The 21595-nt window shown below is 38.4% G+C and overlaps 1 protein-coding gene across 1 annotated transcript in view; it reads right to left on the bottom strand.

Moving 5' to 3' along the window:
• LOC136835897 (organic cation transporter protein-like) overlaps positions 1 to 21595 on the bottom strand; it is a 53793-nt gene that overhangs the window by 18339 nt on the left and 13859 nt on the right. Inside the window, exons 3-9 of the mRNA XM_067099750.1 lie at positions 20768 to 20894; positions 15537 to 15642; positions 11857 to 11960; positions 3126 to 3280; positions 2802 to 2970; positions 2399 to 2546; positions 1965 to 2056 (exon numbers count right to left, since the gene is read on the bottom strand). Coding sequence (XP_066955851.1) covers positions 1965 to 2056; positions 2399 to 2546; positions 2802 to 2970; positions 3126 to 3280; positions 11857 to 11960; positions 15537 to 15642; positions 20768 to 20894 — 901 coding nt within the window. The remainder of the gene's footprint in view (positions 1 to 1964; positions 2057 to 2398; positions 2547 to 2801; positions 2971 to 3125; positions 3281 to 11856; positions 11961 to 15536; positions 15643 to 20767; positions 20895 to 21595) is intronic.

Raw genomic sequence — 21595 nt, 5'->3', positions numbered from 1 at the left:
AAGTTTCATGTTGTGAAGTGGTATATGTGCTTCTTTGAACTTGTGACAGAAATCTTCAGAATGTTTAATGTGACTGGGAGAAAATATGCCTAAGAATGGGGAAAGGAGGCCCGGCCAACCACTTAGAAATTTAATAATTGAAGGCCATAATTTTGTAAGGCAGTTTTGGGTTAATTACTTTAAATTTCTCCAGTAGTTCAGTGCTCTTTTTGTCTTTGCCAGTTAATCTTACTTTACTAAGAATTTCTGTGGCGATGTTTTGGAGGGGATTTTTCGTTAACTTGCCGTAAGTGTTTATGTCACTAAGGAGTTGGTTGATTTTGTCAAGGTAAAAGCTTTTGTCCTTGGTCACGATTTTTCCATATTTGTTGGATCTGCTGCCAAAGGCAGTAGTAAATCTTGCCGTAGGTGGCCACCCCATCAAAGGGGGCAGCCAGAACATATTTGCGTATTGCACCCCCTTGACGACTCCTTGCCACCTCAAGAATGGAAGTAGATATGCTTTGTTTATTTAATAGACGACCTGGTGGAACACAGAATACACCTGCTCACAATGTAAAGAGAGTGTTTGTCAGGACTTTTAGGTAAATCGTTATAATTCATTTATATGTAAGTGTAGGTGGAGAAATGAATAAAAGAGATCTTTCCTAGAAAGTGACCCCATCAAAGTTCGGACTAGTCATTTCTTTAGGGTCATTATCTTTATGATATCTATAGTCTTTTTTTTAATATTATTACTGTCATCCCCAACGGGCTTGCACTAAACACGCCTCAAAGGTGGGTACATACCAGGTTATAACACGTAGATCCAACAAAAATTTTGAAAGGATTATGAAGTTTTAAATCGAAAATTACCCTAGAAAAAGTTTTCAATTTTCTGAGGAATTTCGAAAAATGTTGTGCCGGGAGTAAGACATAGTCAGGTAAGAATATATATATATATATATATATATGAGCAACTCTGTTATTTCATGGAGTCTGCCTCTCATTCAAGGAAATTCAGTAGGAATTTTGATTTAACTGCTAGACCTTTGGGTATGTTATGTAAGGCAGATTCTTTTTATTTGACAAGCAAGAGCATTATTTCAGAAACCAGCAGTGCCAGATATAGATACCTCTTCCTTACTTTGAAGAATACATTTCAGTTATTTCAGTCACCCTTGGCAGCTTCTCGAAGTTGTGAGCACTCCAATATTTTCCCAACACATGAATTTTCGAGATTCAGCATCTTTGCTTGTCAAAACTTAAAGACTGCAGCATCCGGTCTCATAGAAGCATCAGTTCTTCCCTTGTAATTCCATTTTCCTCTTTGGAATCCGGTCCTTTACTGACGATTTTAAGATATTTGTATATTTTATTTGTCACCTTTTATTTCAACCAGAAAAATTGAACAAAGCCATCAAAAGCCCCACCTCCTGTTCTAATGAAAGCACTGAGTGATACCATTGAAAGGAACCGCAGCTTCAGACTTCTGAAGATTGTAATTACAAGTAGTATCTTACAAATCTTACCAAAACAATTCGGCAGAATCTGCCGGAGATGTGATGAACACAAGTTTCGATAAATGAATCTTATGAAACTAATACTCATATGCTTATCAACTCTCAAAGATAAAATCCGTGTATACAGAGCTTTGTATTGTTAAAGTTTGTCAGATCATTCAGATTATCCACAAATTTTATTAGGCAATGCCAAATTTGATGCAAATTACGATAAAAATGACTATTAACTTTCAAAGTTCCCACTGACAATACTGTATGTGTAATGTCTCCAAGAAACATCACATTCCCTTTCATAACAAGGGCTTACACGGTTTCAGTGTCACCATAATTTCAAAATCTCTCAGATGTTAATCTTTGAATTTTTGTGGTAACTTCTCTTCTGCTATTTAGTACAACTGAATTTGCAGCAATCATTTGTCTAAAAGTGAAATTCTGATGAAAACGAGACGAACAGCAAATTACCTGACCAGGATGATGGTTTCCTCTCCCACAGCCTTCAGCAGTTTCATAAATCGTGAAGTCCCATTTTGCGACTGGCTTTTGCTTTTAACACCCTGTCATGGAGGAAAGAACCCCAAATAATATAAGAACATCAACTTCTAGTTCCGTTTTTCTAATAGTTTAGAAAAATCTGCAACGCAAGAAAGAATCATTTTCACGACTGTAACACCTTTCGTAGTCAAGAAGTCGATTACAGCCTCTGTCATCATCTCAGCAATATGAAGTGATTGCCATAGAACTCAACATTTGTTTCAACAATCAAAAAGCGGGCTCAAAAGATGTATATTGGATATGAGAAAATATTAATTTCCTGAAGCTTCGCCTATCATACTTTTGGTGAGAAGTTATTTAGCTTAAAACTCCCTTTTGTGGACAGCGGGTCTGCAGTATCTTACTTCCGTTTGTATGAGTTTCATCAAAGTGAGCAGCTCTTCGTCAGGTGGCAGTTTGGCTCTGTTCAGACGAGCCGCTCTCTTCAGCACCCTGAGAGCTCGGTCGTGGTAACCTTTCAGTATCAGCCAGCGAGGGGATTCGTCAACAAACCTGGGGAGCCAAGCAGAGTGACAGTCACTGGAAGATTCATTTGCATCCAAATTCTGTTGCTAGAAAGGTCATCAGGATGCCAGCCAAAAGGGAAAGAAGTTCTAGTCCATTATGTACAGAATATAGCTCAAAGATTCTTTTAGCCACTGTACTGAAAATGAATTATTTGTTTTGGGGGTGCAGGGTTTTAATTTAAGCCTAAGATTTCATTATTCTGTCACTGCACATGAATCTAAAAAGGTAAAGGGAACTCACCACAAAAAAGGGACAGCCAGAAGCGCCGGTACAGGAACTGAGAGCATCAGCCACCGCCATTCCCTTATCAGGTACGCCTGCCCCGCCCAAGTGAAGTACCCAATGATCCAGGGGAAGAAAGTCAAAACGCCCACGGCCGTCCTGTTCTTTGGTGCACTCTGTTCCATTGCTGGAACCAAATCATGACGATTAGTGCGCGCGAGACCTTTAGGGTGTCCTTAGCAGAACCCTTCGGTATCACCAGTTATTTGTGTAGAAACAATGTGTAAAGCACGGCATATGGAACAATGATCTTCAAACGTGAAGGAACGGTGGAAGGAGTACCTAAAGTGTATGGGACTGCAAGTGACGTTGGGTGCATCAGTCCTAAGATGAACCGGGTTGCTAAGATCAGAGGAAGATTTGGCAGCCAGCAAATGAGGTTGGACAAAGTAGCGTACACTATCACCCCCACTGTCATCACAGTTTTCCTTCCGTACCTACAAGAGCACGTAATAGTCAGTTCAGGCATTTATTTATCTTATACTTTCATTCATAAGGGATAAGTGCATATGTCATGTACACACACACACGTACACACACATTTTTTTACGATTTAACCCAGTGAAATGCTTATCATGAGCCAGGTATGGACTCTAAATGAATGATTTCGTCACTTACCTCAATATTTGTATAATATCTGACTGCTCTTGATTCAGGAAATCGTAAAAAACAAAGAAAAGGGGAATATAACTGAGCTGATGGCTCTACTCATAAGGCAATTGTAAGCAAACACTGCCATATTATGCCAGTATTATGCCGTATTATGCCAGGTTACACCAGCGATGCCATACACAACTTACCTGATAACAAATCACCCAGCTGCGATGGTCTTCCTGCAGAAGCTTTCAGATTCTGCCACCCAGTAATCTACATCTTGCTAGCTGCCCTGTTCAGTGCGTTTATAATTCACCAGTTTCTCCCAGACTCCCTGCTCTTAGTTCGCTTGATATCATTAATAAAAAACAAGCTAAAGGATGCAGCTGACCCTGGCAATTATCGCCCGATTGCAATTACTACAATTGGGTCAAAGATACTTGAGTCTGTTCTTCTAGTGAGGCTTCTCCCCTTTCTACACACCACAGACAACCAGTTCGGATTTAGAGCAAACCACTCAACTGACACCTGCATTTACATCCTGAAAGAATTGCTGAACTGTTACCTATCCGCAGCCTCTCCTGTATTCCTGTGTTTTGTAAGTGTGAGAAAAGCACTTGACAGAGTAAACTACCTGAAGCTCTTCCTGAAGCTGCACAAAAGAGGCACACCTCTATATTTAATTGGCATTTTATATTGTTGTTTCTCCAAACAGCAGGTCTGTGTGAAATGGGGTAACATATTGTCGTACACCTTCAGCTCCCTAAATAGGCTTCGATAAGGGGACATTCTTTCTCGATACCTGTTTAATACGTACACAGATGCCCTGAATGTCAAACTGAACTCACTTCCAATGAAACAACAATAAACAACCTCTGTTATGCCGACAATATGGTTCTGATTTCCCAATCGGTGCAAGGCCTCCAGTGACTAATCAACACTTGCAGCAGATATGCAGAGGAATTTGATATCCTATACAATAAAACCAAGACCCAGTGTATGTTGCTGCTCCCGAGATCACTTAAGCATATTGAAGAACCACAAACTTTCCTTGGAAAACATTCTCTGGAAGTCGTGCATGAATTCCTGGATGTAGGTCACGTCATTGCGGACCTAAAATATATGGAAAACTTAGAACAGGGGTGCCATAGACTATGTGCAACTGGCAACATCGCTGCAAGGAGGTTAGCCTTCTGTCACAGAGACATGCAACTGCTGCTCTTCTGCTCGTACTGCTACAACATACTGTGTATCGGTGGTCCCTTTGGACGAACCATACCCAAGAGGCCGTGAGACATATCATCATTGTTCACAGTGACATTCTGAGATGCCTCACAGACAGACATTCTGAGACGCCTCACAAACACTGACATTCTGAGACGCCTCACAAACACTGACATTCTGAGACGCCTCACAAACACTGACATCCTCAGACGCCTCACAAACACTCCTCGCTACCACTCTGACACGCAGATGTTACTTAGTTAAGTAAAGGACAGTAAGTTGAGGGGTGGGAATCGGTATCAAATTATACCTCACTTGATAGCCATGTGGTTTAAGGCATCACTGTAGTCCTGAGTTCTTGTTCTACCATGGTTCGAGCCCACGAGACGACGAACTTATTATCAGCTAGAAAAAATTTCCCTTTTGGGTAACATATAAGAAAATATATTTGTGAGGTAGAGAGAATTGTATATTAAAGAACGTTTGTTGCTTAATGCTTGTATATGAATCACAGTGATGTGATAAAATTAATCACAGTGATGTGATAAAATATATATATATATATATATATATATATGTATATATATATATATATATATATATATATATATATATATATATATATATATATATATATATATATATATATATATATATATATATTTATATATATATATATACATATGAAATTTTATCACACACTGATTTATATATGATCATGAAGCTACAAATGTTGTTTAATATCAAATCCACGTTACTACGGAAATATCCCCGATGGGGAATTATCACCAAAGGGGTAGATTATCGACGGGAGTTGTTGGAAGGTAACTGTGTTGAGGGATCAAGACCCGACAATACCAATCCATTTATCACTTATAAATTCCCCTTCCATGATAATTCCCCATCGGGGATATTCCCGAAGTAGCGTGAATTGGATATTAAACATCATTTGTAGCTTCATGATTATATATATATATATATATATATATATATGATTATATATATATATATATATATATATATATATATATATATATATATATATATATATATATATATATATATATATATATATATATACATCTACAGCTATTATATGAAAGTGAATGTTTGCATGTTTATTTGGACGCTATAGAAATCCGAACTGCTTGACAGACCCAGACAAAATTTTTCACACAGCCTCTATGTCACCCCAGAAAGGTTTATAACTCAAAATCAAACCCCTACCCCATGACAGACATACAAACACAGACGAAACAAATGAAATTTTCGTTTTTACCGGTGCTGTCCACCTTTTCTTAAGCAACGTTATAGGAGTCACCAGTAAATTGGGCAGAAATCCACCACCTTTTCTTTTGGTGATGCCATTAAACTCCTCCCACTGCGAACCCTATAATCAGTGTAGTACTTACAAAGAACTAAACAGATGTACTTGACTGAATTAGAATGACTTTCATTCAGTCATAAAGCATGACAAAGTCAACACTGAACACCTGTATCGATAAATGAGGTGAGTGTAGATGGGACAAGGTTCCGAGAACGACACACGTACAGTGGTTTTGAGCTTTCCATTTTCTGTTAGACAGGCCGCCTCTGGTGGGAGCGGGGTTTGTAGAGGACTGGATGTTAGGGGATGAGGAACATTTCTAGAAAATATTCTGTGCATAAGTAATACAACCACGAGGAATTTGAGAAATTTGGGGAAGACTCAAGCGAGTAGTAACAAATAATGTAAACATAGAATCGAGAAGAAAATGAAGGGAATTGGAGGAAAAAAGCAATGTTTAGCGATGACATTTTTCTACTACGCTATATCAAAAACGTTTCTTAACGGAGGCAGTCACCTTTCGAAATGAGGGCCAATCGCTTGCGATCCCCAGCCACCCTCAGAGAATTTCAGGACAAACGAGAAGCCTCTCATAGTCATTATTTACATGTTTATCAAACGTAATTCGGCGAACTCTCACAAACACAAACGGGAAAAACACAAATTCTGAGATGATCACACACTATCAAAATAAGCCCACCATTTCGATTTCAACTACCAGGCCTAATGCTCATACTTCCATTTCTTCCTTGAGTTTCTGAAGTTCCATGTGGTAACGAGTTAGCAGTATGTTCAGCCACTACAGATTCGTCCATTTCGATGAAGTCGGATACCTACACGACTCTCCTCCGATTTGCCGTTTGGTGCATTTCACGTAATCGATAAAAGGTCCGTCTGTTGCTGCAAGAGAGACAGACCTTCTCCCCCCCCCCCACACACACATATAAACAGACAGACACACATGAGCATGTATCGTAGAAATACAATATTTTTTAAATATTGTCTTTGTTCAGTGGAGGTGTCTTTTATTCTCTTCTGATAGAGGAACGTGACTACCCTTCCCCTATATCTCCCCTGTCATTCCCCCTTCCTTCCCCTGCACTTCAATCCCCCTTCCCCTCCCCTTGCACCTTCCCCCTCCCCCCTCCCTTCTCCCTCCCCTACCCTCTCCCCTCTCCTACCTGTACAGTGGACTGTCATTCAGAGTTTTCCCAGGCAGTGCTAGTGTATATATATATATATATATATATATATATATATATATATATATATATATATATATATATATATATATATATATATATATATTATATATATGCATATATATATTTTAGTTAGTGACCCCAAGGGTTTTAACCCGGTACATATCCACCTTTGCAGCGTGTACAGTACAAGCCTGTTGGAGATTACTATAAAAACATAAACAAAGGACTGTAAATATCAAAAAGATAATGGCCCACAAGAAATATTAGTCCTAGATAACGGATACACACACACACAAACACGCACACACACATATATATATATACATATTATATATACATATACATAATATATGTATGAAAATGTGAAGTGCTGCTGTCAACCAACAGAGAACGAGGAACTAAAGGAGACTTCATGAGCAATGTTTGCGTTTATTGTAAACTCCGGCGTTTCGAGGACGACGACTCCTCGTTTTCAAAGCCGAAAACGCAATTGTGATATTAAAAACGTTAAAAAGACTCAGTATTGAGAAATTTAGACATTACAAAATGAATATTTAACCAAAAACAAAAATTGTCAGAAAGGTCTCTACCTTTCAAGGGGGGGGGAACCTACAGACTGAGTGACACCAAAGAAAAACAAAGATAGGGTCAAGGTCAAGATAAGTGCAGTTTTGTAGAGATACTGTGGTTGTTGCAAGTCGAGACAGGGTTCTTAATGTACAATGGCTCAGCTATTGCTAACTGATGAGGTGAGGTGTCTCTGGGGAGAATTCTAAAATGTCTATACTCAATCTAACCCCTGTTCTATAACTAACTTCCTGATGACAATCAATTCTCACTTTTAGTAGGCGCCGAGAAGCCCCAACATATATCCCCACCTTACAGTTGGGGCGAGTAAACAAATACACGACATTGGAAGTCATCAGGGAGTTGAGCTTATCTTTCTATCTGAAGAAAAAAGAACGCGTAGTTAATGGGTTCTTTTGTATGACAGAACTGTTAGCTGCCTAAGGTGACGGTGAATCAGATCATCAATTAAGCATGAAAAGACTTTTATGAATAACAGGAATACTAAAGTAAAAAGCCAATTTGGTTACATCAGGAACATTAAAAACTTACAGTTAAGAAAGCTATATAATTGTTTAAAGAAACCTTGAATGGGTCGCAATTTTCTAAAAACAAAAACAAACAATAGCCATTTAGAAATGAAATCTCTTTGGGGAACCAAACCTGTATTTGTTTTTGTTTGGCGTCACTCAGCCGTTGGTTCCCCCTCTGAAAGGTAGCCATGAGGTCCTTACATTTTATTTGTTAAATATAAGTTTTTGTAATTGGTGAATTTCTTAATTCTGAGTCTTTTTAACATTTTAAAATATCATAAATGTGTTTTTCAACCTTGAAAATGAGGCTGCTTCCTGGAAACTTCAGCTTTTGTAATAAACACGTACATAGTTCGTGAAGTCTCCTTGTGTGTGTTAGAAATAATCAACACACAGTCACATGTGGAACAGAAATAAATTTCTGACTCACATCAGGATCGAACCCAGGTCTTTCAATTGAAAGGCAAAGGGGGCTGCTGCCCACTAGGGCATACAAGTCGTAAAAGAAGGTGGAACCTGACTTTCATGACTTGTATGGCCTAGTGGGCAGCACCCTTGCCTTTCAATTGAAAGACCTGGGTTCAATCCTGATGTGAGTCAGAAATTTATTTATATATATATAAATATGTATGTATCAGTATATAAAGCCAAGACCAAGGAAGATGATGTGTGGATGTATGCGTCTCTATTCCGACGTCTCATAATTATCTAAATAATGTATGTATATAAATTTCTAGTCATTGTAAAACCGAAATTAAACATTAAAAATTTAAAGAAATTAAAATTATTGTTACAAAATAAAAAAAAATCAACTGAAATTAATAGTAACAGAGCATAATAGCAAAATAAAGTACAAATATCAGTCAGCAGAGCGGGGGAACAAAAGGTTAATGGGACACATGGAGGAGTGATGCCGTTGAAGCGAAAGAAAACAAAAATAAAAGTAACACAAATTACGACAGATACGGAGGAGCGCAGGATGTCTGTGAATGCAGACATACTGTATATATATATATATATATATATATAATTATCTAATAACTACATATATAGAGCCTCGATGGCTCAGTGTTACAGCAGTGAAACATAAATTTCCTAGTTCAAAACATTGTAAAACCGAAATTAAACATTACGGAAATTTAAAGAAAAAAACATTATTGTTACAGACAAAATAAAACAAAGCCAACAAACCTTCTAAAAAACTGAAATTAACGTCTCGAAGTAACAGAGCTTCTTCGCTGCATAATGAGCAAAACAAAGTACAAATATCAGTCAGGTCTACCCAAAGCCAAATCAAAAAGTCCCGGGTGCTTACCCCATACAAAAATGGGAATAAAAGCACGTTAAAAGAAAGTTAATGGGACACATGGATATAGTGATGCGCTTTTTGATAGCTTGAAGAAAAACAAAAATAAAAGTAACACAAATTAACCACAGCAATACGGAGGAGCAAGTCTCTTCAATTTCTTGTGTTTGGATGTGTAGTTACAAGCATATCCAAAAGCAAGAATGTTAAGACATTATGTATTAGAATTACATATGTCTATAAAAGTGATGAGTATATATATATATATATATATATATATATATATATATATATATATATATATATATATATATATATATATATATATATATATATATATATATATATATATATATATATATATATATATATTATATACAGTATGTTCATGAGGAGTTAATCGAGTTAAACTCGGCGTAATGTAGCATGTGTTAGACTTAATCCCCCCACCCCACCAGAAGTGAAGAGAGTGCAAAGTTAGGAGATTTTAGAAGAACATGATTGCATATCGGCAGAAAGTGTTTAGCAGGTTTGATATCTTCATAGATGAAATGATGTTTGAGGTCAATAAAGAGGAGAATAGAAGTAAGGGCAAAGGTGTGGGATAAGGAAATTTGCCATGAATGGATTGTTTGATGGTTGATCCTTGCACAAGACACACTGTGACTGGAAATAGCGAAAGGAATCTGCAGAGACTAATGTAAGAGATGAAAATTGAAGTAAATTGCGAGAAAGAGAAAAGCTACAAGGGTAAATGAAAACGGAGAATGGAGTGAAGAAATGTTAGTATGTATGGTGGAAGAATAGCAGCAGTAGACTCACGCAAGTATTTTTGAGAGTAAATATATCATACTAGAATGAGATGAGAGAATAGGTGAGTCCCAAAATAGACAAAAAATCGTTTGTGAGGCTTCAAGAAAAGTCAGAGGTACGAGACTGATGCTTTATTATGTTGTTGTTGTTGTTTTAGATTTAGCTGGCCTTGTGCCAGCACGGGCTCTTGCTCCTAGAGCAGCCAGTAAAGCTTTATTATTCGCGACAGGTGTTTATGAGACGAAAAGCGGACGGAAAGGTAGCGGGCGACCCGAGACCCCCTGCGGCGTCCATACAAGATTGTGTTTTTTAGCGAGCATAAAAATACGTACAACATTTGTTACATGACATATAAAAGGTAGATATACATGTCGGCAGAAAGGCCGTACAATGATGCATAAGGTGAGGCACGCAAAGAATCTGACGTAAAGACAGGTAAAGTACATGACGTGATTAATGTACATCTGAAAGGGAGAAACGCAAGGAAAGAGAGGCGCGATTTGACGCCCTTACACTGTGTAAGACTCGGAGGAAGCTTGTAGTCTCTCAGGATGAGACAGTTGGAATGAATGAAGCGATTGTTGAGCCAAATCTCCCATTTGAAACTGTTTTGCAGATAATGCAAGTGGATGAAGGAAAACGGTTTCAAGGTATATGCGACCTACGAAGAATTGGAAATGTGGGAAATGTAGGGAGAGGAAGAGGCAGTTCAAAGATTTGCTTCTGCCATGTGCAAAGTGTGGAAGAGGTCAGGTTGGTGTAAATAGGACACATTCTGAAAGTTGGAGGGTGGGAGGAGGGGAGGGGAGGTAGGCTTAGGAACCTTAAAATCCAGGAAGCAAATGAATGTGTGCGTGGTAGAGGTAAATGGTGGAGTATGCGCGCGCGCATGCGTGTGTGTATGTGTGTGTTTGTAGAGTTTCGTTGTAGAGTTCAGAAGAGGTGATATGGAAGCTGGTTGCGCAGGGGTGGTATATTAGCCATTCAGCACTTGAAGTATCAATTTTGAGGTGATTGCTGTCTTCTCTCTCTCTCTCTCTCTCTCTCTCTCTCTCTCTCTCTCTCTCTCTCTCTCTTTTTACACACAAACGCACACACATACACACACACATATATATATATTGTATTTTGAGTTTCAATCTAGTGTTTTCTTCCCTCAGTTGGCAATGGCTATTCTCTGTGCTCCATACAACTAAAACCTTTCAGGCACCTGTTATGACTTGTTGATGTTACTTTTAACTAACATGGAGCATTGTCCTCTGCAAATTTTGTGTCTAGAAATGAACAATTGATCTCTAAACTCCAAGAAAACCAATTCAGTTGACACACCATCAAAATCGATCTTAGTTATTTTAATGAAATCAAAACTGGAATGACAAGAATCTTTTCTGAAATCTACGATTGCTTTTGAGATTGAGTTGTTCAAAACAAGGAGGGTTTTTACCTGTCTGACAAAAATCCAATGATAGGGCCTGCAACAAGAGCTCCGACGAAGTACACACTCTGAAATGTAGGCCTCAAATATTCTTTTTCACACACCATCTGAAACTGAAACGAAAAAGGAAAATTACTTCAAGACACTAATAAAAAAGAAACATTAGATTCTAAAAGATTTTCAGCTAATTCTGTCATCGTTTATACTTATAATTATTTTTTCGGTATCTAAGATAAGATCATTTTGAAATGAATTCAGAAACTGCATGAGCAATCTTTTATAATAAGAAGTAAGCCCAGAAAAAGAATCTTTCTTCTGTCAATTCTGATTTTCAAAGAATTTGATCAACTGACTCTGATCTCCCCCACTTAAAAAAATCTATATTGCTTACCAATAAATGCTTATACTATGTAAACAATTCGTGTAATCAGCTTTAATTTTTAAAATTTTAATTCCACACATGCATTACATGTTTTTAAATAAAAATTAACTTAACAATTCCTCTATACATTCCAACTTTTGCTTCCAGTTCTCTTACAAATCTTTTGGATGCTTGTTACGACTTCCATTCTTGCAGCATCTATATTAACGTTCATGGTTCCGTCTTCTTAGTTTCTCTTTGGCTTTATTATTTTACTCTTTCTCAAATTTACTTTCATATATCTCGTCTTTCAAAGACTTTCAGATTCTTTCACTGCAATTTTTCTTTGCTATCTTTAACGGTTTTTTTGGGCAAGTATCCCCGATGGGCCACTTAAAGTTGAGTTGCAGTGCTTCATGTGCTGACACATGATTGACCGAATCAGGCAATCTTGAACTAATCAATAGGGGAAAACATAATCTTCATTCTTAACTAATTATGGACGAAATCGTCTTAAACACTGCAGCTGCCAGAGGCTAATCCGTCAGTTGCTTTTCAGACTGGACAGCAACCAGAGGTGCTGTCAGTCACTCTGACAATCCAGCCCTGACAACCTCCATAATGCAGGCAGGTTCTTGAAATTTGAACAAAGTGAACGTGAATGATGGCGTTTAGTGCTGATAATAGTGAAAATTAACATGAATGACAATGAAAGTGCTAAATACATCCGTGAAAGAACAGTGAATCCTGAATGGGCTTAGCACCTGGGGGTCCATAAACAATATCCACTCATGGGCGAAATTGGCGTCATGAACCAACATTTATGAAATAAAATGTGGCTACCATTTTGTTCCAGGGTCTATTTTTGAAATACGGTACTTTGTATTAAATTTGACTTTTGCAGTTTTTAATAGATTATACTTTACAGAAAATAATATAGGTGTTGCAATTTGTCCTCAAGGCTATTCCAGATGTTCTCTCCCCAACACTAGGGGAAGAGGATTGCATGCAACTACCTGCATCAGATAGGTTCTCCCTACCACCACTCACCTGTGTTTGACAAGACCCTGACTAGTTGGATGCTCCTCAAGGGGACACAACAGCAAAGGCATCCTGGGATGAACTCAAAATCCTACCGATGTTGCCAGGACTCAGAGCTGTTGAGAAACTAGAGTAGGTTGCCTCGCAAGAATAAATATGACTACACCATCTAGCATCTAAAATGCAAGGCCTTCCAACAGCAACATACCACTCAGGCTGTCTGTTAAGTCAGAGAAGGCTACAAACAGGACCAAGATGGTAAAGTGAAGGCCAACTCCACCCACAAGTGCCTATACAAGCTGTGACAGAAAGTGAGCCCCTACCCACCCACCCATGCTCTGCATATGCAGCCATTGATTCAAGAAGGCAGCCAAGAACTATACCCATAGATGTAGCAGGGCATAAAACAAGCAAGGTGGCAACCCATGAAAATAACTGTGGTTGCCACAAACCTGATGGACACCTGTACCCCCAAATTCTACATCACCAACCACCCTTCCAGTGGGAGGTTCTTGGTGGAAGGGGGTGTATTGAAGTTCATACTAACTGCATCAAAAGAAGACTGCTGCTGCCCACTGAGCTGCACCAGGTGGCAACCAGTGAAGCCCTGTAGCAACATATGGTCACTGATGCCTCAGCCTTTTATGTAATGGGAAAGAAATATCAGTGAGACTTTATTGATGCAGGCATCTAAATTCCCTGCTTGGCACCGACTTCCTCAGGCACTACTGACTCCTAGCTGATGATGTCTATCGCCGTCTCCTGGACGTGGCTTATTTTCAGGTGACCCCAATCACCATGGGCCCCAAGCAACCACCCATATATTCAGCAAGACCCAAGGGCCTACATGCCCTCTTTAAGGGTTTCATAAATTCAGACAGAGCCCCATGATTCCTGCAAAGCATGACATACAATGCCACATCAAGACCATAGACCCCTCAATCTACTTCAAATGCTACCAGAGAAACTGCTTGCTGCAAGGAAAAACTTTAGGCAATGGGACAGATGAGTATTGCCAGAAAGGCCTCTAGGCCCTGGGCTATCTTGCTCTTCATAGTAAAAAACCTGGATGGCTCCCGGTGCCCATGCAGATGACTCAGCTCCCAAATAGAGCCCAACCACTATCTACTTCCAGGCAACACAGACATCACCTCCACTCTCCATTGAGCAAAAATCTTCTCCAATCTCAACCTAATTAAGGGGTACTTCTAAGTCCTGATACACAATCTCAGCCTAATTAAGGGGTACTTCTAAGTCCTGATACACAATCTCAACCTAATTAAGGGGTACTTCTAAGTCCTGATACACCATGTGGACATCCCAAAAACAGAAATCACCAAACTGTTAGAGACCTACACCTCCAACTATTCGATGTTTGTCCTTTGAAACTCGAGGGCCATATTCCAGATAATGATGAACAAGATCCTTAGAGACCTCTCTTTCTGTATCTGCTATGTTGACAACATCATTTCCCAAACTAGGAAGAAAACCAAAACTATATCAGAAACGTACTATCCCTCCTGTGGGGTAGTGGTAGTCCCCAGTGCATAACTGAGGCACCCTCTTTTGAGCTCCTGGATCACAAGTCTCAGCATGCAGTCCACCTTCTACCCTTCAATGCATCACTTATCAAGAAATACTAAACACCGACTACCATAAAAGAAATATAAGATTTCACAGGTATGGTGAATTACTATCATTGATTCTTGCCCAACATCACACAAACCTTGGACCTCTTCTATGATGCCCCTATCATACATGCCAAAACAGTCAACTGGGGTCCTGGCCAGTGCGATGCCATCAAAGCCATTAAAAATGCCATGGTAGATGCCAGCCTCGGGCCAAACTCAGATACAAGCACCATCACAACAGTGGTGTTATTGAACAGTTAATCAGCAGGACAACTCAACTCCTGAGTCTCTTCATTAAAAAACTAACTTTAGGTAAAAAGAAAAATATTGCAGTTTTGAAAGAGAACTTCTTGCCATACACTTGAGGAGCATCAGCCACTTGCCCACATTCTATCCAAAAATCAGGCTGCATATATCCAGCCCACCAGCAGTGTCAACTTTCAGACATCGCTGAGTTTGGGTGCACCATCCAACACATATCAGGACTGTATGTTATCCATAAAGTTTATTTAGAAGAAGGAACATCATCAATGTTCTGAAAATATCGTGAAGGTAACATTCCTTCTTGTATAGTTCAACAAACAAAGCAAGATATCTAAAACAAGGCCCCTACCATTGACATCCAAATCCCTTCTCTCATTACCTGGAAGTCTTACCTCAGAAGTGAGAGTTGTCAGAAAGGTGGAATTGTCGAAATCCCATTCTGTGCAAGGGACTTTTTCAATCCCTTCAGAGGTGTTTTTGTTGTACCAGCAAGCTTCTCTGTGGAAAAAAAATTGTACGTTAAACGCCTGCATCATGTTTACCGTAATGAAAAAACGGAAATTTATAAAATGATTGAGAATTATTACGTACAGCACACCAATGTAGAACTTCGAAAATTGAAGTTGTCTCTTACAAGAAATCATATTTCATCTAAAATCCAGAGCTCCTTGATTATCAATATTTGCATTATCATAAAAAGGATATATTTTGCGTATTCATTTTAACTGGTGAGATAAAACCAGGTTGTTGCTTGGTCGTCTGCTTGTCTCTTTGTTAACATAATCACAAATAAACCAATGATAAAAACGTTTGGTCTAGTTTAAGTACTTGATTAAACCAGCTTTATCGGACTCAAGATTTTTGTCTTACTTTTCAAATTTCCTTGTTATAGTACGTTTGTTTCGAGGCCTCTTTATCTGTCTGTTTTTTTTTTTTTTTTAGATTCTCCACAAGGCTTGGTTTTAAGATTTTGACCTCACTGTATAGAAGAAAATACTTATTCTATTATTTGTCAGTCTCACTTTCCTTGTTTTAACATTATAAACCTTGGACAAGAAGGCCAGTCTGAAGAGGGGACTGAGCCTGATGCGCAAAACCACTTCTTTCGATCTTGCGCGGATTAGTTGTCACGTCTGGGTACTGCTGACCTGCACAGTGCACACTCCCAGTTCTCTGTCTGCTGTGATAGCCAGAAAAAGCGCTGTGGAGTGTCAACACTGCAAACGCTGTTTTCTCTGCCTCTAAGTTTTGGCTGTGTCCTACATGACCCCTCCCCTTCCCTGCATTTCATTTTCGTAAAGTCTGTAAGCGTTGTGTTACTGTGAACGGTGTAATTTAGAGAGAAATTATATATTTTTGTGTGCTTTGATGTCCAGGTAGCCAGATCAGGCCAGTGTTGCCACATCCTGCCATACGAATGCTTTTCTGATACAATGCGTTTTTCCTCTGTTGCAGACTCAACCATGGCATCGAGAACTCTTGCTGGTGCGCAGATTGCTGCTGAATTGTTCAACTGTGACGACCAAGGCGCACGTCAGATCCTTACGGAGATGATATGTATGAGATGGACGACCATGTCAGCGCAGATGACGACCAAGTGATGCGGAAAACGAGGAGGAAGGCGGTGGGGATGATGATGGTGCCTGCAGCTTCAACTTGGCCCTCTCAAAACACTGTCATAAAAACTAGGTAAGAAGCAGAAACTCATTCCTTTTTTAATCTAAGCGTTTAAACTACAAATATGAATAATTTTGTATAAATTCTGTGTGTAGTAACTGCGTTATCAATCGTTTTTCTTGCAATCATAATACTAAATTTATCTTGGCACCGTTTGGGAACATATTTTTGGGGGCATTTTTGGTATTGTTAACGAACATTTGGTTTTTCGGGTTACTGTGATATTTTAACAATATCCATTGCAATTTTCAAGGTTATCTATCTATCAGTATTTAGCAGCCAAAATAAATCTTCAAAATTACGTACATTTTTCAGGTGCAAAAAATGTACCAAATTTTCTGACCCAGATTTCGAGCTGTTGGCTTCAGAAACAATGACTTTTGCCACAAGATGATTCAGACTCCATATCCTCCTTTCGAGAAGCCAATTATTAACAAAAAAATTTTTTAATATATCGTTTGAACTCATGCCTCGAAAAAGTTTCTATATTTTTGTAAATATTTCTTATTAGCTTCCCTTTAACCCTGATCATTGAATTCCTTAATTATCAAAACTAATTTACAAATAAAATAATAGTAATATATACATTCATTGATTTACAGTGAATTTTTGAAATTGCAGTTCCCCCCCCCACCCAGGGGTTCATCTTCCTTATAAGGCAGTTGCAAAGGAGTTTTCCTGTTCAGAGTTAAGTTGAAAAGTTATTCAAAACTTTTAAAAAATCCTAATCAAGGCATTGGCTATAATGGTAATCATCCGTGTGCAAAAGTAGACCTTAGTTTAACCAGACCACTGAGGAGCTGATTAACAGCTCTCCTAGAGAGGGCTGGCCCCAAGGATTAGACTTATTTTACGTGGCTAAGAACCAATTGGTTACCAAGCAACGGGACCTACAGCTTATTGTGGAATCCGAACCACATTATAACGAGAAATGAATTTCTATCACCAGAAATAAATTCCTCTAATTCTTCATTGGCCGGTCGGAGAGTCGAACGCGGGCCCATCAGAGTGCCGAGAATGATACCGACCCGACCAATGAGGAACAATGCGGTGACTGTACACACTGTGACGGTCAGTTGTGCATTGCATTCAGTATCAGTTTGGGATGGGGGCCGTTGGGGAAGGAAATAACAGGCGTTTGTCTTCATAAGCGCCTGTGGTAGTGGCGGACGCTAAGACAGTGATGATAGTGGGTGCACCCTGTTTGGGGGACTGAGATTTCCATGACTCTCTTTCCAGTACTGCGAGAATCTGATCCCGAATTCTTCAGCAGTTTCAGAATGTCCTTAAAATTTTCTTGACAGGATAGTTGCACTGATTAAGGATGCAAATAGCTTAATGTGGAGTGTATGCATGTATATAAAAATATGCATACATACACAGACAAACTATATATATATATATGTAGAATGTACTGGTCACTTTTACCAGATACATATGCAGTTGTAATAGCCACAATGTCCTCTTAACTTCTCGAATTCTTCACGCTTATTTGGATATGCTTGTCACTACAAAGCCGTAAGGTCCAAGCGCAAGAAATTGAAGTGGCTGTGATGCCCGGTCGCGGGAAACGAGCCCGCGTCACCATAATCACAAGGAGGTCGCGTTGCTGTACAAAGACGTAAGATCCAAGTGCAAGAAATTGAAGCGGCGGGCATCACAGCCACTTCAATTTCTTGTGCTTGGATCTTACGGGTTTGTAGTGACAACCATATCCAAAAAAGCGCGAAGAATTCGAGAAGTTAAGAGGACATTGTGGCTATTGCAATGACATATATATATATATATATATATATATATATATATATATATATATATATATATATATATATATATATATATATATATATATATATATATACACACAGACACACATGAGTGGAGTATATCCCTCTGACCAATCAATGTTAACAAGTTCATTTGCTGGGAACATAGCACAAGCATGTTGCATTTTGCCTAATTATGTTAGGGCACGATCTACTTGATATAGTTACAGGAACTAAGACACGCTTTTTCAAGCCCCACCGATAAACCTCTCTTCAGGAAATGCACCGAGAGGAAGCATCTTGGCCACTTCTGCAAGAGATCAATATGCAGATTATTTAATTCGTGTAGGTAGTGTTGAACGCCACGATAAAATGATGTAAAGTGTGGAGTGTAAACTTAAAAATTTATTATTATTATTATTATTATTATTATTATTATTATTATTATTATTATTATTATTATTATTATTATTATTATTATTATTATTTATTTTACTTTTATAACCAACATAACAGTAAGATACTCCTAGAATGATTTTTACAAGAAACCGAGTTCAGGCGGACAGTCTTCTCGCCAAAAGTCTCCTCTCACACGTTAGATAAAATTGGTGGAAGGCCTTGTACAGTAGCAGGGAAATGGATTAAATCCCTGCTCTTGAAAAGCTTTTTCTCTAGAACAGAAATCTGATTCTTCTCAAGAATAGGGCTGATGCCTACAAATGGCACAAGTTTTCTTACTGATATTCCTTCTGCCTCTTTTGCACGGATTTGAAATAGGAAAATCTATGTGAAAAACGTCGGAAGTCCCGTTATGCATTATCAATATGAACAAAGTAATAGTAATAATGTTAAAACCAATAACCAATAAGCTGTGTCTCGTTCAGCCAAACACACTGGCAGACTCCGTTCGTTCCCTAAAGGTGGACTCCAGAAGCCCGGATTAAAAGACCCAAGAAATTAGGCTTTTGAATACGTATTGCGATAGAAAACACGCGAGAGCAGTTTGGGGAAACTATTTGTCGTAGTTTATTATATACTTGAACGCTTTCCTTAAAAAGTAGGGTCGATTTTTGTGTAGAAAATGTATCAAAACTCATATAATATTCTAACTTTCCTATTTGCTGGATTAAGAAGCACGTTTTTAGAAAAGAAACCTTTTGAAAAACAGTCAGAGAGAGCACATTTTTCTTCATTTTCTTGCCAGACTTTCGTATTTGAATTATTCTTTCTAAACGAAAATCAATTATTCTTTCTATTTCGGTTTTCGACGCTCTTTGCGTTCTCCATTCATTTATTCTTTGCCAGAATCAACTGAAACTGGTCATTTCGATGTAGTATTGTCTTTGTTCATATATTCTCTCAAGAATTATCAATGAAATAATACGGTCTGGAAACAGCCCATGGCAACAGATGGATGGTTTGAAAACATCAGTTCTGTGGCTTTCCAAATCTGTCAAGACTATGAGTCTTTCAACACACCATTGCACATTATTGCACTGAGCGTTTCCTACGTTCCAGGCGACAACTGGTTCATGTTTCTCTGTTTGCACACCTATGCTAATCAGGATCTTTGACCTCCAGAAAGAGTGAGTCTAAGATAAAGAGTATTTGGATGACTATGTAGTGACGGAGGTTTGCACTGTTCGACTCCCTTTCTAGTCCTTATTGTAACTAAGGTGAATTCAGAGGACAAAACCTCCTACTGTTTTTTAAGTAAAACAAATTGCCCAACGCGTGTGTTCCTATGCCCTTCGTGTCCTTGTATTCGTGAAAGTGAACTTAAATGATGTCGAATATTTGAGCAAATATGTCGATCAACTGTGCTGAGTAACATTAGACTAAATTATATTATTAACTGTTTACTGAAACTATATTTCTTCTTTTGCTGATATAAATTTCCCTGCGCGCTTCAACCCGACTTTTGCTAAATCATGGTAAAAACTTAATGACAGTTTTGATATATTATCGGAAACCTCTATTATTTCATTTGTGGATGAACAATCACTCTGATCCTAATCAGGAATGTCTCTCCTAAAAACCAGTAACTACACCCCTCTTGAAAATTAATTAACTGAACCTACTTTCCATAAACAATCAGAAACGTGAATACAGTGATCAGACGACGACTTGGTATGACAGAACATGAATCTGCGAAAGCAGTCAGCATGCATCATACTTACACTGTTGTCACATTCTCATTCTCTTCTTTAAAAATTGGAAATCCGTCACTGGGTATTTTGCAGGAGTGCTCAAGCGACGGCGTCAGGTAGGTTCCACCGAGAGAGTGAGCTGGAATTTGAGCGGACCCTGAAATAATAAAAGGGAAATGGTTCGAGAGACATTACAGAAAAATGACACTTTATTTTTTTTTTTATTCTAAACGACTAATCTTGTGTTTGTTAATATGCAGTAGCTTCTGTATAGTGTAACAATATGTTGTTGTTTGAGTGAGAGCCCGGATGAGTATAGCAGACTTATATTTATAATGGATAGAAGGATGATGTTCGCGCGATCCAAACTTTCTCTGTTGAAGTACGACGTCTTAGCATGATACATGTGTTAAATATAGTCGATATTTTAATCAGATTTAGCCACGGAGTATAGGTGTCATGTGTAGCTGTGATTTCTCGTCATAGCTTTCGAACAAACTTCCATGATTGTGTGAAATATTCTTCTCTGTCATTATTATTTTCTGGTGAACGTCTGTAACTGGAAGTTTCATTCACCAGTTGAGGTATATTACTTTTAAAATATGCACAAAATCTTTCGTTGATGCCTCTTATTACAGACTTGACTTATACTTCCGCATCTGCGATCTCAAGAAGCTGCTAAATATTCCGAGATTTATCTGATAAAGAGACCAGTAGCTTCCCAGACACCTGCCGAGTTCATTCATAGATTATTCATTTTCAAATCCATATGCTTAGTGCACCTGTAATGCAGTAACTTTTAACGTTTGTGCTCATAAAATACATTGGTTGGAGTAGAACCGATAATATAATAATTTT

Source organism: Macrobrachium rosenbergii, chromosome 55 (assembly GCF_040412425.1).
Source record: "Macrobrachium rosenbergii isolate ZJJX-2024 chromosome 55, ASM4041242v1, whole genome shotgun sequence".
NCBI classification, from domain to species: domain Eukaryota; kingdom Metazoa; phylum Arthropoda; class Malacostraca; order Decapoda; family Palaemonidae; genus Macrobrachium; species Macrobrachium rosenbergii.
Note: the sequence above shows the minus strand (reverse complement) of the source record. Positions and strands in the feature narration are given on the sequence as shown.